Source organism: Corvus kubaryi, unplaced genomic scaffold, assembly GCF_017639235.1.
Source record: "Corvus kubaryi isolate FWS band 111438036 unplaced genomic scaffold, C.kubaryi_AGA036_p1.0 split1-65, whole genome shotgun sequence".
In the NCBI taxonomy this organism is placed as follows: Eukaryota; Metazoa; Chordata; class Aves; order Passeriformes; family Corvidae; genus Corvus; species Corvus kubaryi.
Window position 1 is genome coordinate 8,652,887 of NW_024582080.1, and position 19,330 is coordinate 8,672,216.

General features: G+C 39.6%; 1 protein-coding gene across 5 annotated transcripts in view; it reads left to right on the top strand.

The window, feature by feature from the left end:
* Positions 1–19,330, top strand: part of ATP8A2 (ATPase phospholipid transporting 8A2) — a 320,936-nt gene that overhangs the window by 276,404 nt on the left and 25,202 nt on the right. For all 5 annotated transcript variants that reach the window (XM_042014085.1, XM_042014087.1, XM_042014086.1 and 2 more), the window contains 2 exons: positions 9,421–9,509; positions 15,322–15,426. In XM_042014085.1, the coding sequence (XP_041870019.1) occupies positions 9,421–9,509; positions 15,322–15,426 (194 nt within the window). The remainder of the gene's footprint in view (positions 1–9,420; positions 9,510–15,321; positions 15,427–19,330) is intronic.

The window sequence follows — 19,330 nt, forward strand, 5'->3', positions numbered from 1 at the left end:
TTGCTGTGTGATTATTAGCCATTTCCTGAAACTCTTGAGCTGCTAAGGAATCTCCAGGATATAAGACACAGGGAACAGTGTTACCCTGGTTAATGCAACCTCAAATCATATTAGGAAATAAGTACTTTAAAAACAGAACATCAACAACAGTGGTTTCCATTTGTGGGTTTCAATGCTGTAATTCACCACAAGCAGCAAACCACATGTAGAGTTGCAGTACTCTCGGACAAGCTGCCTGCAAGTGCAGGTGTCAGCCTGCCCCATTTAAATTGCTTCATCAGGACTCTGGAGAGCAGCAGTACTGCTGAAGTCAACTCATTTGCCAGATTTGGGGACAACATGCTGAATCTAATTTGAACTTATACTGAGGGAAGTGCTGCCACAGGCCATTCCAGATCTTTATATGTGCTGTAGAACTTGAGTTTTGGTCAGCAGCTTCAGTCAGGACCTAGAATTCTTTAGATGGCTCAGGCATGTGGTTAGATACCTGATTATATTTACCTGAAATATTTAACAGTATAGTTAATGTTGGAGTTTTTTAATGCACTCTCTTAAGATGATCTATAAAAGCACAAAAAGCTTAGCATGAAGATACACATGATGGCAAAAGAAATAGTAAAGCAATAAATGCAGATTTCAAAGATTTTTTTTTTAAAGTTAGTGAAACAATCATGTGAGATGGGGAAGTGTTATTTGATACTAATATAAAAATGCTACTTTCCAGTTAAATATTTGTTTGTTTAAGAGCTTACTTTCAAAACACTCCACTGAGGGTGGTTGTACTTTCTATGTTTTCTGAGTTAGAGCATATACACAAATTCATACCATGGTAGAGGTGATCTTTCTGCTCCTGGTAGAGCATCTTTCTACTTAGGAATGCTAATACTGAGGAGGAGGGAGTATCTTGAAACAAATATATTTTATGTGAGGAAGCCAGTGCTGTTGTGGTAGCACAGTTGGAAATTTTCAACACATGAAGGAAATTTGAAGGTTCTGAATCTTTTTGTAGGTGTAACTTAGCAGGTTGTACAAATATCCTGTATCTTTGCTGGCAAGGAACAGCTTCTGCTAAACATAACTCCCTTGGAGTTCTAAATTCAAAGATGGGTTCTGTAAAATTAATTTTTTTCCCCTGCAGCTTTCATGATAAACGCTCAGTTATTAAATAAGGGCAGCTACTCTGAAAGAGTCGTTGCTCTTAAAACCTTCATAGAAAGTTATGGACACCAAACAAAAGTGGTTACATGCTGAACATGACTTCAAAAGGAGAATGTAAAGTATAAATTTCTTATACGCAGAGTAGAAGTTTATCCTAAAGTGCACGAAGCAGTGAACAAGACGAACTGTTACATTGTCAAGTCTGTCAAAGTTACTCTTTCAGATTTTCTTTGTTCTTTCTTTTCATGCCTTTGTTGGTGTAATTTGAGGGGGAAGGAGAAAAATATATCAAGAAAAAAGTGTGTATAGGCATGACTTTGCTTTCATACTGGCGACACCTTCCTACATGTTTTACCTCGGCTCAGTGAAGTTACAGCATCGTGGCAGGGCACGGCCCAGCACCTGTAGCTGCCCATGGTCCTGCTCTGCCACACTTTCCAGGGGGAGTTCATCTTTGATTGGAATATAAAAGAAGATTATATTGTATTGCACAGCTGTGTAATTTGGTTCATCTCAGAAAACTCAAACTGCCGTGTAATTCAGAATAGTATCAAGCCTGACTAAGGTGAGGAAAATTAAATCTTGGGTGACATAAACAGTGTCAGCATTTTTTTCCCAAGTTGGTCATGGTTTTAATTTGTGAAAGAATAATTAGTGCCTGGTGCTATTCAGGTAAAAATTTGCTGAGGTGTTTCATCCACTATGAGGAGAAGGTCATTTGGTTAATGAGGCCTGTGCTTTCTAGTAAAATTTCAGGAATCCACTTACCCATTTACATGAAGCATGATTTTACTACCAATGGTTTTCTCCAAATGACTATGAAGAAGCTTAAATTTACTTTTTTTTTTAGCTTAGTGTAATGAATAATGAAAAGAACTTACAGGCTGCATGGAACTGCATCAGAGTTTACACTGCTAGTGAACCATAAAATCAAATTAAAGTACCATCTGATTAATTTTCTTAATTCTCTGCTATCAGAGTAATAATGGAGGGTAGCATAAGCAAGCTCCTTGTTTAATTGGTACTGTTGTATATTATTTAAGTAATGAGATAAAGTAATTTTTTCCTTAAGCAAGACTGCGTATGTAGAATATATCTTTAGTTAACACAAAACAGAGCTTATTTTAACATCCTGTGGGACATATTTGGCCAATGATAGTGTTCATGTATCTATCAAATACTAATTTCTGTAAGTTACATTAAGAAATAGAATAAAAATAGGCTGTTAACCTGCTGTGTTCCTCCATTACGGAAAAAGAGTTCCTGACATGAAAATAAAAGGATCTAGAAGATCCTCTCACTGTGCTCCTATGGTGTTATAGCTCTAACGAGTCTTTTCAAAAACATGGGTCTGTATGTGAAGTTAGTTTTGGTGGGTTTTTTCTTCCCCAGGAAGATACTAGTTTTTGTTTTGTAGCTTTGTATTGCTAGTTCCTGATCATGAAATAACTTAAAGCAAGCAATTTGTCTTTTTTGAGTTGATTATATTTTTCTCGGTCTTCTGTACTTTAATTTGTATTTTCCTGCTTTTGTCTGTCATAACCAGCAGCTTCTTTAATGAAAAGCTTCTTGCCTGAGACCTGTATCTCAAAACACCTTGGGCTTTACTAGGAATGCCAAATACATGTGTTTGTGATGGTGGTGGCAATTTTCTTCTTGCTCAAAGGACTGTTCCTGTTCTCCCTCCCTATATTTATGTCCAGGTGCTACCTCAAAAATACCAACAAGCTTCATAAGTAGGAAGCTAGGCAGTGGATAGATATCTTACTCTAGGCTTCCATGTGTCTTCAAGTATGACTGGCGAAATTAAGGGAAAGGGGTAAAATATTTGAGTGAGGTGTCAGATTTTTTTTCCCTCCTTTCCTCCTCCTACTGTTCTCAAGGGGATATGGTGGTATGAGCAGAGACTGGGAGAGGGAGGAAATCGGTTTGAGACTGGACCAATGTGTCATTGTGTTAAATCCAGCCAGCCAGTGAGGTCATTGTTTTCATCTGAGTAATTTTAGAATGAAAACTCTTACATTATGGAAAACATTGCACATCTTTATTTCAGATATGGAAATATCCAGCCACCCTTTCAGTGGCAGAGCTCTGCTGATTTCATCTGAGGTACTTCTGACTCCCAGTGGTGTAAGCAGGAGGGGAAATCAAATTCTTCTGCCTCATTTCTGAACACTTTGCCACTAACCCAAAGGGCTTATTCTTTAGGTACTTTTCCAGCCTAGACATTTCTTGAAGAGGGAGCTGGTAAATCTGTTGATCTCACCTGTCAGCCCTGAATCTACTAAATCTGACCAGCCTGGAGCTGGCTGCAGTTATGTTGCGGGGAAAAGTTCTTAAGCACCAATTCGTGTTGAGGCTAGATTGTGTTTCAGTGTGCACAGGGAAAATCCTCAAGACTGCATTCTTGGATATTGATTATATTTCAGACTTGGGCTCCAGTAGGCTCATTCTCCGTGTAGTGTGATTTAATTGGGGGACTTGGGCAATCTGCCTAGCTCTGCAATCGATTTGTGTAACCATGAGCTAGCCCTGTCATCTCTTTGCACTTATATTTTAACGTATGTGATCTCTAAGGGTCTGATGTTTGTAGCACTTTGAGGATATTGTATAATACAGGAATTTGAAAACAATCTGTGTATTTTATACAGTATTAACAGTGTGGGGTGGAGATACTGACCATTCCACACAAGCTAATAGAAAGAGCAGGAGGTTTTGGCAGAATGTAAAAAAGCTTTTTTATCATTGAAGTGTGAGAAAGCCATTGCTAGTTGATTCCTTCACAATAATTTATGAAAAATGGATTGGTTTATGACACAGTATCTACCAGTTGTTACATGGCATAGAGTGCTTAGAGTATTAGTTTGTGGCAAGTCTTGTGTCTCACAGAGTGAAGATCTGTTCACTCACTTGGTTGTTAAGAGTTAGTACTACTACCAATGCAGGGTGAAACTTCAGGTCTTTCGAAAGAACACTACCCAGTGCTAGCACTGAAACATTCAGGCTTAAGAGGACCCAAAACATGCAGACTGTGCACAGTGGAGTTCTCTAAAGGAAAAGAGGGGTGAGTAATGGTCTGCAAACTGTAAATATATATTTGCTGAGGAGTTTGTATAACGATACTGTTCATAATATGTAATAGGATTTTTTATGCATGGAATCTGTTTCTCTTCCTACCGAAGTTAGGGTTCAAATTTACTTTTGAAAAGCATTTTAAAAATTAGAAAAAAAGGAACAAACCTGCAGCAAAGGTGTCTAAGTTGTAACATCACTAAAAGTGCAACAATTTCAAGATTGGGGTAGAGTGTGTTTTACTTTCTACTGAAAATATTTTCTAAACACTTAAAGCAATGTCTGAATTAGCCCTATTAAGTCTATAGAGCAAATGAAAGGCCATCTTTTGCAGGAATCTGAGTGTTTCCAGATCATTGCTGTAATGTGTCCCAGTGTTAATGCTTCAACTTCTAAAGGAGAATAATAGGTTTGTCCATACCCCGTGCCTTCAAATGAGGCACTGGAACTTCAGTGAAGTGGGACTGTTTGCCCAAGCTAGCAGCACCAGTGGGAAAATGTTTGTGACTGAGGCCCCAAGAGTAGCACCTCAGATCAATGGGCTGAGGCAGGCTTTGAAGCAACTCCTCATTGACTGAAAAGCAGACATGCTTCCAAGTGAATTGCCTAACATGGGATGAGAGCAGAATGACCAACTAGGCTTCCCCTACCCCAGCTCTAGCCCTTCTGAAGTGGTGTGCTCAGACCAAGCCACTGGTCTAGAATTGATGGAGGAGAGGTGCTGGCAGAGATGTCCACCTGGTGCATCTCGGTTGGCTGCTTCGAGGTGGGTTCATGCAGCTGGGCGTGCACTGCTTCCTGCGCTGGGTACCAAGGCAGTGCAGATGGAGCAGCAGGGCCAGGCTCCCAGAGCTGCACTCACAGCTCCAGCTGCAGGCGTCATCAGTGTCTTAGAAGTCCAGCTCAAGAGTACCTCAGTGATGGCAGTGAATATTTCTTGTGCCGTCACCACATGTGAATCCCTCACAATAATCATGTGGCCATCTTCTCCCTCACTCCTCCTTTCCCAAGCGCTGCCAAAGGTAGTGCCATGCTGTCATCCCCATTTGACTACTGGGGACCCAGTGATGTGCCATCACTTGACTGCAGGTTGGACTTGAATCCCTAGTGTACAAAGCTGGAATTGAACGAATATGAAACTGCAGTTGAGCGACTTAGTGGGTCCTTATCCATGTCTCATGGAGAGAGCTGTGATCAGGCTCCAGGCACACTTCCAGTAATAATTTTTTTTGTACTGCAAATATAAAGCCAGCTGTTTCCATCATGGTCTTATACTTTTGCTGTCCCTTTTTTGTCCAAGTTAAAATACATGGATATATGAGGAAATGAAATAGTATAAAACTTTTGTTATTCAAAATAGGAATTTAAATTTTGTCTTGCTTTTCTCTAATGATTATTGAGATCCTTGCTTGCTTTGTCTGAATCAGTCACTGGTCCCCAGTTGTCTAACCATGCTGTGATAATACCAAAACCGTGTGTATATTGACTTCCCATCCCTGGGCACTTTTGGCCTTGTTGTCCTTGGAAGTTGTTGAAAATAGTGACACCACATATTGGTGGAACAGTACAACTAGGAATGATGCTTATTTACATACTGAGAACAGTAAAATGGAGAAAAGAGCTTGAAATATATTCCAGATTGTATTGCAATTTAAGGGGTTTTTTTTTAAGCAATCTATTTTCTATGTCATATGCTTGTGTATAACGTGTCCTTGAGTTAAAATAAGCAAACAAAAACTCAAAAAAACCCCCAACCAACAAATGAAAAAGCCCACCTTAATCTACACATTCTAAAATAATGGTACAAAGAAGATCTTCCTGGTCATTCTGAATGGTCAGTGCTATCACTTTTTAAAATGTGTTTAAAATTTAAAAAATTAACTGTCCAGCCTTACAAAAGCTATTTAGAAGAGGTTAAAGGCATTGGGACCTAAATTATTTTCTCCTCAGTTGTGAAATAACTGGAGCTAAGTTCTTTTTCTTTCTTTTCTTGTTCCCATTCTTTCTTTTTAATAAATATTATCAATTCTCTAAAATGAGTGCTTTGTCTGTGTCAGATTAATCAGTGTTTGAAAGGCAGTCTACGGGTGGCAGCAGTTTAAGTTGCAATGTTCTCAGAAGGAGGACTCGCATTAGTCTCAAGTGGTTTTGGGGGGTGCCATGTGATTAATGTTCTCTGGAAATTCACTTTGGATGTGATAGTCACTAATGTTTACGTCAGTAGACAGAACAAAAATGACTTAGTTACATATCATGGGGCCTCTGTGATGACAGAGATGGTCAATATTTTGAATTTGTTTAAAAAACAACCTATTTGTACTCCTACTTCCTGTGACAATCTTTACAAAAACAGAATCGTAGTGGTTCCTGTTTGGTATCTCTGGGGTTTTTTTAAATCTTGGGAGGATAACTGATAGCTGAAGAGTGTTATTCCCTGGAACTGGGTATAGAAATGCCGTGTTTCACTGAAGATGTATTGCAGTCCTGTTTTCATGACTGGCTGAGCGACTGGAATGGAGCACAGCAACAGCTGGGAAGCATGAGGAAAGCTTTGTAGGGATAGGTGTTCTTACTGCAGCTTCCTTTCATAACCCAGCTCTCTATCCTACAAGTTGGGGACTAACCTAAAACTGCTGTCTATGGATGTCCCCAGAGCATGTTGGGTGATATCCTGTTAGTCCTCTGCTGAGGAGCTCCCATCCTGTGAGAAGGGGGTGTAATCCTGTGAGGGAGGAGGCTGTGTTCAGAGGCAGAGCTGTGCTTGCAAGACAGACCAGTTTATTGTTGTGAAGTGTAGCAGTCCTGTAACTCCAAGAGAAAACTAGAGATGAGGAGGAAAGGAACCTTCCAGATGAGCTGAGGAATGGAGTAATACCTTGGTGAGAATTGTGTGGAAAAAGGCTTGCCAGTAGTAAAATGAGTGTCTGACAGGGTTTTGATGAGATGAATAGTTTTACTGTGATGGTGAAGTTTTTGGACAGAATAATACTTGAGTAAAATACATAATTGCAGGCAAAAAATATTTGGCTTTGAGGTTTTTTCGACATGCCACATGTCCAAATTCATAGCCATTGACTGAGATGTCAGCATTTATAACAAAAATAATAGCATTAAACTTCTATTGAACACATACTCAGATTGTTCTGCACTTTGAAAGTGTGTCAAGTTGCTTTCAGCTAGAAAAGCAAGAAGTGGAACATAAAATATTTCAATCAAAAATACCAGAAAATGCATACAGAATACTATGGCACTTTTTTAGCCTTTATTAGCACAGGCAGTGAAGGGATGGTTAATGGAAATGCTGATGTGATTCTGTGACTTCTAGCACTTGCAGGATCCTGGCCAAAGAAAAACAAAGCGTGAGGACAAATCTTATTATGTTTTGCCACTGTTATTACAGTTCAACTTTTTAGCTAACAATAAAGTTATTAATTCCCTCTTATTCCTGTACATCCTTTTCCTTAAATCAGCATAGATCAAAACTGCCTGTGTGCTTCTGGCATTCTCATGTGGATGTAGGCATGAGGGCTCCCAAATAACTGAGAGCTGATTCTGTGACTGGAATGTGTTTGCGTACTGTGTGGGTGGCAAAGTGTCCATAAATGTTTTAGCACAGTCTAGCTTGCTCTTGGTTTCAGTACAAGATTTACCACTGACCTGTCAGTCCAGCAGTGACATGAAAGATTTAACATTTAAAAGCAAAAAATGCTTTTGCAAGTACTCACTACTGGACAATCCAAGGGCAGGTTGCTGCTAAATATGACTGAGTTTTTAGGTGAACAACTTTAGACAGAGATTGACACTGGGAGAAGATGCTGGATGCTACTGGTGAATATCCTGGCAGAGCACTGTGATGGCTTTTTTCAGTTTAAGAGATTAATTGTAGTGAGTGGTAAAACTCTTCTGTTGCTAGCAATCATTTTCATCTTACCAGGGGTATAATTACAGATTTTGTCTCAAATGTATATCAAAGGCTAGTAGATGTTTCATGTAGTTCCATTTCCTCTGTAGCTGAGCTGTGTCTTTATCTGTACCATGCCCTGACACTTCAGCATTGCAGGCTTGCAGTGTTTATGTGCTACAGTATTGAGACAAAGCTGAGTCAGTCAAGCTGCTGTTACACTGGTGACATGTCAGTAGGTGTGTGTATGTGGCATAAAAAATATTGAGAAGTAAAGGTTTTGGGAAAGAGATATGGCAGTGTCCGTAACTGGTGAGAGAGCAAAATCTGTCTAGACACTGGAAATGCTGTTGAAACCTTTTAGCCTCTGTTTCAGTTGTGTGGTGCACACAAGTAGTTACAGAAAAAAAAATCTTTTCTGTTTCTAGTGTGCAGCATCAGAACAATTGTGATGGGAAGTGTTGTGTATTGCATAGAAGGGGTGATGAGGTTGTCTCAAATCTTCTGTGTAGCAAACCTGGACCTTAATCACCATTAATTTATCTGCAAAAGGTTCTAATGATCTAAAGTAGCATTTCTGTAAGTAGTGCCATACTTCAACTTCATTCCATAACTATTTGTGTATAGTTATTTGTGTGCTGGGGATATTCAGGGTTTCCAGATATCTTCCATCTCAAATCCCACCAAGCTTTTTCTTCAAGCATTACAACAATGAGAAAAATGCTAATATAAACATTGAGCTCTTTGTTTGTAAAAAAAGCCATTTGCTGGACAGGAGTGAATCTTTCCCACCCTGGGTTTCAGGCAGCAGTAGTTTGAACAGGAAGTGATGTATTTAAGTGGAATATGACTGAAACATTTTAGTGAGAAATGTATTTCTTTTCATGTCAGTTTGATGCTGCTCAGAGATCTAAGACAGTAGATAGAAACAGAGTAAGCAAAGGGCACAAAAGATAGTCAAAAGTGCAAGCAAAATATACTTACGGTGCTCTTCTCTGTGACGAAAAATGTGTCTGCCTGGATCCACAACTTAATATCTTTGGAGGATTTGGTCAAAATGCTTGATTTTTCAGAAATTTTTAAGAAATTTGAGGTCATAAGGAATTACTGCAATGAAAAATGCCATTGCTGTTTGTTAATTATTGGCCCACCATTAAATTTCAACATCACCTAGATCATAGATGCAGTACTAGTTTGATGCCATCACTCTACCTTTTTGCTTGTAAATAACCACTTAACATGTAATGGTTTGAAAATACTCATCCGTTACTTGTTTGTTTTCTTCCCAGGCTGGAATGGTGTTAAGATGTGGATACTTCTGGTTTGGCTTGTTTCTTGTGCCCACTGCGTGCCTTGTTAAGGACGTGGCATGGACAGCGTAAGTCCCAAACCAGTGCTCTTGGTGTTACAGGAATTATTCTCTATGCATGTGTTGTCCAGTCCAGTGTTGTTCTGTAAAGAACTCTGAATTCTCTCAGTGATGGCAAAATCGTGGTACTCATTTGGAAGGGAAAAAAGGTGTAGTGGGTGATTTCTTACCTGCCACAGCACCCAGCAATGTGAGTTAGGACTAAATCTAAAGGAGGTGGTCATGTCTGAGTAATGAAGGTGTGTCACCTTAGGATTATTTGTGTTGTCTGTCCTTTAGTTAAAGATAAATTTAAATTGGACATCTGAGATTTCCTGTTCCTAAAAATGAAGCAATTAATTTGTTCAGTCTGACTAAGGTTAGGCAGAAAGTAGAATGTGGAACTCTAATCCACGCCCAGTAAGCTCTCAGCTCTTTTGTCAGCTGCTTTTTAGGTTGTCCTTCAGCAGCGAGTCTTTGAAGACTGAACTGGGAGAAGAGCAATACACTGCACTTTATGTTTGAAGTGAAGTCTTAATGGTACCTTCACTGCCCAGAGAGGAGGAACAAACTTCTGAAATACAAGTGTCGTGTGCCTGTGTAATCCCCTTCTCTCAAAAGTTTGTGGTTCAAAGCATTGCAGAAGGCAAACAATTTCATGAACTTGGATTTAAAGGGAAGCAACTTACCTTCGCTACCATTGCAGTTTGAAATACAGAAGTAATAATTTTAATTTAGAATTTGTGGCATTTTGTTCAGCTTGCTTTTATGTGTTTCAAGCACCAAACCTTCCATCCTTTCCCTTGGAAAGCTGTGTTACAACTAAGGAGGTATTATTACACAGATACATAATAACCTTGTGCAAGGAGGGCTGCAGACATTCCAACTCTTGGGCAAAAAGGCTGATCCTGGCTGGAATGAAGAGGAAATACATGTTATCTTGTCATTTGTCAGAAAGGCTCACAGTGAAAGCATTGTAACACACAACATTCTGCTCCCAGAATGAGCTGTTGGTCAGTCAGGGAAGATTTCTTGGAGTCATACAATCATTTAGGTTGGAAAAGACCTGTAAGATCATTGAGTCCATCTGAAAACCTAACACTGCCAAGTCCGCCAGTCTTCTTTAGAGAAAAATGCAGAAAATAATAAAAAACCCCCAAAATTTCCCAAACACCAGCACATTTCAAACACCATCGTGAAAGATAAGTCATGTGCACAGATCAGAAAATCTGGTTTTATTTCATATGGGGTTGATAGCACGGTAAAATTAAACTGGTAGTAGGCAAATCTACCAGTCAGTAAGTACTTCTTAAATATTGTTCCTCAGCTTAATCTTCACATGCTAGACTGCTCAAATTAAAACTAGGTATTGTAATGTAAAATTTCAACTATGATTTAGTAGTCTAGCACATCAGAGGGTCTTTTGTTGCAATAACTAAACTTCTGCAATTGCAAATGACTTTAAGATTCTAAAACTGAGGCCAAAATGTTTAAATTTAGATACTTAACCTGCTTGTTAAAACTCTGAAAAAAACTCTTCAGTTTTTTAAATGTTTTCATGGTAGTGGAGTGTCCTGAAGTTGTCTTCTGCTCTTATCAATTCTTGACAAAAATGACTCATGAATTGTAAAACAGGCCAGACCATGGCGGGCTCATCCTCAGCTGTTAGTCATTTCAAACTCTGTTACTGACTGAGCCTGTTCTTTAATATTTCTTAAAGAAATCTCAGTAACATAATCCTTTCAGTCATTCAGACCGAGAATGTATAGAGACTGTGAAGCTCTCAAGACAAACATGTATGATTGATAGACTAGATATTTTCCCAGCAGATTTTAAACAGGAGGCTCCTATCAACATTAAGCAAAAAATCTCTTCTCTGACCAGGACTTCTTTTTTTTAACTGAGCCATCACTGAAAAATTAACACCATTAACATTTTAACTAGGATAAATGAAATGACACAGCTATCAGCACTGCCATATGGAAAGAGTAAAGGTCTGTTTCCTTTCCAAGAGGCTTGCCATTTAAAACTGGAGCCTAAGGCCTCTGGAAATCAACTGGCACATTTCCACAGCAGTGGTTACACCACATTGCTCTCTGTAATTCAGCAGAATATGGTTTTGGCCATAAAATTCCAGCAGCTCTGACTGCTCATGGTCATGGAATTTATCTCTTTCAGTTTCTTTTGGATATGAAGCACATGTACCTGTCTGTTCCATAGACAGAACATCCGTATGACCCAAAAGGTACATGCCGAATTTCAGTACAAAATACTGCCAGAAAGCCATAAACACAATACAGAGTTTTTGTCTGCAAAAAGGTTGATTGGAAAGTCTGTTTCAGACATATAAAAATGTTTTGTTTATAAACTGCTGTGCTGCATCTACTATCAAAATTTCTAATGCTGGAAGCAAGAATGTGTTTCCTTTGTTACACAGGCTACAGTTGTCAACACATCACTTACCTCCCATGTTCCCTGTAGCTCCAGGCTTTTTTATTTTCTTTTTTCCTTTTTTTTTTCCTTCCTTTTTAAATGAATCAAGGAAATGTGGAAAACTCTCTTTTTAAAGAGAAGGAAGCTTATTATTAATACTTGGTTGCAATACATTGTTAACTTTGGTCCACTACTCTGAATTCAGTGCCTTGGTTTGCCTTGTAAAAATCCTAGTTGTGCCACCACTACAATGAACAGAGCTTTATAAGGTGAGTGCTCCTTCACAGTTGGCACATGTCACTTGAATATATGTCACTGGCTCTAGGAAGTCTTGGAATAGCTGACTCACAGCGGTACGTGGGAATCATAAAAACACAGTGTGTATTCCAGCAAAATCAGGCAAGAGGGCAAGAATTTATTCCTAATTGGTGTCTCAGTGCTTATTTTACAGTGAAAAATTTCCTCAGCCTTCCAATCATTACCAAAATTTTCATGTACTTTTTTTTTTTATCATGGGGAAGAAGCAATTTGCACTTGCCAGTTCTGCAGTGTAAGTTAGAGAAGAAGAGCTCTTCCCATCTTTGTATATACTCGCAGTCCCTGGAATACAAGACTCATAAAATGCTAGTGAGAAAAATGAGCCAGAGTAGAGGTAGTGTCATGTTTGAGAAACATTTATGAATGTCGCCATGCTTCTCCCTGGCAGATTCTGGCCTCCTGAACCCCCTAAGTATCCTAGGCCAGTGAAGTGATGCACTTCCCTGGCTTTGAAGGGGAAGAGTGACACAAAATACAAAGATAGCTTTTTGCCTGTTCTTACAGTCCCTGATCTTAATATCCCAGCGTGTGAGGGAAAGGTGAGTTTATCTTTATGTAGTGCATCAAATTTTTGCTGAACAGTAACAGTGAACACAAGATCTCGTTGTTTGTTGAGGATTGATTATGCCTCTAGGGCCAGTTGTAGAGTACTAACCTAAAAGCTCAGAATCCTACCTGTATTTCTGTGCATCGAAAGTCTCTAACATACTGTAGGGAAAAAGTCGTGAAGTATCCAGTCCTGTTGCCAGCAGTCCATGGAATATTTGCAGTTGACTTTGATAGGAGCAGGCTCAGACTCTGAGGCAATTGTAATACCATATTTTAGTATTTGTTTTTGAGGGAACATTTGGATAGGTTAGTTCAGGCCTTTTTATATTCTTACATTTATTGATAAATACTTGGTTACTGACTGTTTCATGGATGCTCTTGCTTCCAAGTGAAGAAATGACTCAATGCATAGCAACTACCAGCCCCAGAAGAGCCCATGTGTTTCATCATTTTATACTACTTACAAAACACTTCATTAACCCCAACTTCAGGCCAACAGTATTTCTTCCATGTTGTATCATATCAGTGTCATGCCTCCTTGTGCTGTGCTGCGCTGCACAAACTGGACTTGTTAATCAAGATCCATTCTGTCAAATTTTGGATTCAATATTCACTCTTAAGGGAAAAGAAAATCATTTCTTAAGGTGTATAGCAAGATAAACATGGGGCTTTGGAAGAGATTGAATAACTTGTACATTTCTGTGTTCTTGTCAGTGAGGAAAAGTGATTATAAAGGATGTGAAAAATTCCAAACATGCTCAGTCTTGAAGTTTGCAATAGTAAGTATGACCTCTTTAAATGGAAGAGATGAAGGTCAAAATTTCAAGGTCAAACTTTCAATGGATTTATTTAAATTAAAGAATGTGATAGTGAATTCAACTGAAAAGATTATAAAAATTAATAGCCTCAAAGCTTACTCATTTTAATAGCTATATTTTCTCTTCCTCAAAGAGGAGACCAGTCTAATCATTAGCCTAACTAGTTATAGCAACTTGAAGCTAATTAATTTCTGTGCAGCTGTTGGTAATCTCACATTGCTGAAGCATTATGCATTTTAAAAATATCCTTGCTACTCATTTCTTTTGACACAGTATGTTGGTGTTGCAAATCATACACCTTTGGTGGTTTGTTTTAATAATATACCCTTCTAAGTACATCCTTATAATATTTAGCTTCAGATTTTGGTGTGCTTCATCTTCTGTTGTTTTTTTGGGTTTTTTTCTCTTAAATGCAGAAGTGTTTTGAAAGTAGTTTTCATATTAGCTTCTCATTTTTAGATATTTGGGGCCTAATTCAGCAACACAAAGACCAGAGGACTTGGATATCCTAGTATTAATATCAAGACACTGTCATTATAAACAGTGTCAGCAAAGATTTGTGGTCTTTGTTTCTTATTCCCCATGGAAGGAGCAATAAGTACCATACTTTTTAAAAATAAATGCATCTTCATTATATTTTAATTACATACACACCAGTTATTATTTTTCTGCTAGAGGGTGTTTTACATTGTTTTATATCATTGGCTAAAGATTTGAATGTCTGCATGTAGGATTTTTATAAAACTTGTAAAGAAATTTTTGCCACCTTTGAGCTGAAGAATATTATTTTAATGCTATGAAGCAAGTAGTGTCTCAGCCGACTTGGCTCCATCTTGTTTTCAGGCTTACTGTGCAGTCACATGCAAATCCATATGTTCTCATGGGACACTTGTCCTCCTTTAAGTGGCACAAAAGAGGAAGCTGATCAAAAACTGCCCATGTGAGAAAAATCCCTGCGTTTTATATTCTTGCTTTGTACATGTCAAGACAAAGGGGACTAGATTGTCTCCCCTATATCAGTGTAATTTAGGTATAATACCCCTGGAGCAGTAGGTGAACCTGGGGGGGGGGGGGGGGGGGAGAAGGCCCAAGTCTCTTCATGGGGGACTCTAAATTGCACTCTAAATTTTGATTGCATGCGTGGTGCATGGATTACTCTTTGAATCTTCAGGCTGAAAAAGTAGGACATAGCCAGTCTTGTTACTGTCAGTTTGGAAGTTCATTGAGAAGTGCCTTTCCAGTCATGTAAGACTGATAAATGAAAATCAAGGGGCTTGAATGGTAATTATTAGCTGAGACTCTCCTCAGGTTTTCAGAGCAGTGCCACGCGTAGCTCAAAAGACAGAACGGATTCATGTTTTACTGCCATGAATATTCAATGAATCCCAGCTCTTTTATCTAAATGCCCGGGTCCTGAGCAGTTCCACGGCAGCGGTGTCGGGTCTCTGTAGCCCCATAGCGTTGCTGCTTGGTTAGGTTTTGAGTGTTGTGTTGAAGTGGCTGAGCTCTGTTTCATTTAAAGTCGTACTGATTTCTCATTTCTTATGTATTTTTTCCCAGGTATTGTGAACTTGAACTAACATGCATACACTGTGCTTTATTTCCCAAATCCTTCAAGGGAAGGCCCTGTGCCTCTCACCTGAGAGATAAAATTGGGTGTTTGTAGCAAAACAAATATTCACATGGCTTTTTTGTTTTGTTTGTGTTTTTCCCTTGTGGTACAGGGCAAAGCATACCTACCATAAAACTTTGCTGGAGCAAGTTCAGGAGTTGGAAACGAAGACAAGAGAGCTGGGAAAAGCCATGCTTCGTGATAGTAATGGAAAGAGGCATGTCTATGCTAAATGTTTAAACCAGACCCTTCTTTTCCTCTCCCCTCCCTATTTCTCATTCACCATTAAACTCTGATATTAGAGAGGCTAATAAGGCTTCTTCTCCTGTATTATTAATTTACTGCTGTTCCCTTTCATATATGTCTGTTGCCCCCACTGAAACCAGCCCTTCCTTTTTCATTTCTCCTGCATTATTGCTGTGAGGCTCTATTGGAAACTGCTGCTCAGTCTCCTGCGTGGTAACATGTAGTGCTATTACCTGGCCACCGAGCCAGACTGGTTTTGAAAGCACTTTGTTATGTCATCCAAAAAATTTAAAAAAAAAGATAACCATGTCAGGGGAGGGAACTGTCAGCAGCTCGGGATATAAAGACTGTAGCTAAAAGGAGAACTGGCTAATCCATTGTGCCCTACTACTTTATTCCGTTTCACCTTACGGGGTTTTTTTTATGCTTTTGCTTTTTTCACAACAGCTTTCAGGTCTCTTGCCTTCAGGGTTCTCAGTTTCTCGTTGTGCCTCTCCCTTATAACCACACCATATGGACTTGAATATATTGCTATTATTGAACCTTTCATTGTATAGAGAGAGTATGCGTTGTGTGGGAACTTTTGTCTCTTCTGAAAGAAGCTAAAGAAAATCATGGTGAGGCTTTTGCATCCAACAGTTTCATTTACCATCTCAGAATGTGGTTCTGCATCAGCTGGTTGGAAAAGCTCCCCAAGTTCAAAAAGGTTTTAGAACTAACTCTTCTGTTCCTTACACAATATAGCACCACATGACTTGCTAAGAAACGACATGATCATTAAACTGGATTTTAGCAAACCTTATAAACTAGCAAACTGAGTGGAATGGGGCTTTTAAAAGATTTTGTTCTTCTGGGGCAGGGTCATCCTTTGAGCCTTTGATGTCTATTCTAAGGTAAACTAATTGCCATATTTTAGCTGCTGCTAAGACAAGCAGATAGTAGATTTTTTTCAGCTGAATTTGTGTGTTAATAAGGACTGGTTTTAGGGAAAATTATCAGGCAATGATTTACTGAGATTATGGTAAACTGAAAAGCTTTTAAAGATGCTTGTGTGAACTTTAATGTGTTTACAAGATATCCTTAGTGACCAGAGTTTGCTTCTCAGAGGCCGAGACAAAGTAAACACAGTGTTATTGATTAAGATCACTTCAAAACACTTGATATCTTCAGTTTTTATTTTATGTAATTTTTCTGCTGTGACTTTTGGATCCAGCAAAACAGAGTTTATAAATTGTGCTCACTAGCAAAAGTTACAAACTGCACATCAAATGATTTATAAAGAGAAAGCAAACTTTGCAGCAATAAAGGCAACCTTCTATGCCACAATTATAGCCAACAAAGATGCTTAGTATCAGGCATTTAGTTAAATAATGGGCCTTGACTGAAGATAGAAAGTTGAGCAGTCATTTTGAAATCAGTTGAAGCCAAAATGCTTGGTACCAAAATCAGGTCAGTCTCCCCAAACAAGAAAGGTGTAACCTGGTGTTGTGAGGTGCTGACTGATAGTGGGATTAGATGCCAGGTAAGTGGAAACCAAACCAGCAGAAAACTGATTGTTCCCAGGCACATGGCTCTGGTCTGAGCTCGATGAGCCGCTTGGGTGTTGCTGTGGTTCCTATCCATGCATATTATGTGAGGTTGTATTTTTGCTGGTTTGTAGCATTTGTGTTTTCCTGCCAGTATTTAATACCAGTTATTGACAGTCAGAGAGGGGCGTGAGTCAGCTTTGTGCCTGATGCATCCCTGGGTTGCAGGGTGGGTTGAATTGCTATTAACAGCAAGAGAGAGACAGTCAACATTTGATCTGTTTATATGTGCATGTCTGTGTCTCCAAGAACTTGATGGGTTTCTTCTCTGTTTACACACTGTCCTGACTTTTTGTAAATTTCATGGCCATGTTGTAATTCATTCATACACTCCATGTTTTCATAGCCTTTTACTTTATTGCATTCTCACTGCAAACTCTTTCATCTGCGTTCCTCCTCCATATAGCTTCCCTTCATTCTCGAAACGCTTGCATGGAGATGATGTAAGGAATCCCTCTGGCCCTCCTTCCCATTTTCCCTCCCCCCTTCTTTCCATGCATTTGTTTGTTCTCATTCCTAATTGCTCCCAGATTTTCTGGGTGGTCCATCTGTGAACTAGATAATGGTAGAGTGCCTCTGCCTGCTAGGAGCTGGTATGCTGTGCTTGTGTGGTGGCCTCCCGACTGCTCTTCAGAGTTGTTCTGTCTTTTATCTCTTTTGTTTGTCTCATGGCTCTTTCACACCTGCTAGAAATCGTGTGCTTGTCCAAAGGGAAGGGTGAGGGTGGGAAAGAAATAGAGTGGGAACTTTTTCCAGTTGGTCTCTTTGATTCGTGTTCTTTATTTTTTAAAAATTTCCTTGAAGCTGGTGGAAATATGTGCTAAGGTGCATGCTCTGCTCTCCCCTCCTGCCCTCAGCCCCATGACTCTTGGGATATTCCTGGCAATGTGACACTATGCAGGAAGGGAAAGTAATGGGACTCTTCATTTCTAGTGTAAAGTAGAGAGCTGTGTAAAAACTGCATGAGTCCGTCTGTCACCTCAGTCCTTGGTTGGAAGCGTTCCTGAAAACATGCCCATTAGGTGTTGGCTTGTTCAGGCAGCTGTGGAAGATAAGCTGGCTGTCATCAGGGTCTATTTTCCTGGCCTACACAGTGGACACTGTTTTTGTTCAGTGTTTTTCACAAACAAACAACAAAAAACTCACACCCAATTTCAGATAAGAGAAGGATTTAGGGAGCTAATTGCTTTTATCATTTCCTAGACCTTAGACAAAAAATGAGGTGCAAGATCTGAATGTTCAGAACTAATCTGCTAAACAAAAAGCAGTTTGCAAAGCCCAGAAAGCAGTGAGTGCATCTAGACTTGCACAACAGGATGCCAGCTGTTTGCTGGGACTCAGCTGAATTGCTGTTAAATGTGGGCAGGTATCACCTGGGTCCTTGCTGCACTTGGAGTTTTGGGAGAGCTGTGTGTGCCACTTGATACCTATATATCCATATCCTGTCTTAGAGGATCTTCACCCTGACAGCTGTTCATACATTTTTCTGGGTTAATAAAAAATGTCTTCACTAGTGCTCGTTATATCTTTCTAAATCTTAGCCCCTTTGAATAGTTTCTAAAATTGAATTTGCTTGTATCGATCTAAAAAAGCAGGTGCACATTTTTGCTGGACCAATGGCTGGGAACAAACAGCAAGGGAGGTGGTAGGTGAGGGACTGTTTGGTCTGTGCAGGGCAGAGTGTCAGCACCCTGGCCATTACAGCTGGGTCCCAGAAACCTTGAAATAGCATTAAAGTGACACTTGGAGATGATAGCAAGTGTATATAGTCTTGAGCTGTAACGGGTCATGCTCTTTCTCCTTGGTATGTCTCGTCTGGACAGCTAAAAACTTACGTTTTGTAGAAGCTGGGATGATCACAAAGTCAGATAATTCCAGGAGCAGGGAATTCATCGGGGAAACACGTAGCTGGAAAACTGGCAACTCCAGAAATAGCTTGAGAAGCCAGGAGAGTGAGTGTGCTGTAAGGGGCTGTGATGGATCCCGTGCCCTGCTTGCCTGCCTGTGGAAGATGAGTACCCGCACTTTCCCTCCCCAGCCTGGGCACCCGGCAGTGCTGAGCTGGACTCCAGCCCAGCTATGACATGAGCATGCCTTGGCTAGGAAGGGAGAGGGGCTCCCTGGCACTCTCATGCAACAAAAGGCAGGATTTAACACTAAATTTTCATGAATTTGGAGAGGTGAGAGGGGCAGTTCATGTGCCAAAGCAAACATGGACATGAGGAGACACCTGCCCAGCAGATTTAATCATGTTAACCTGCAAGATTTACACAAAGAAAACAAACAAGG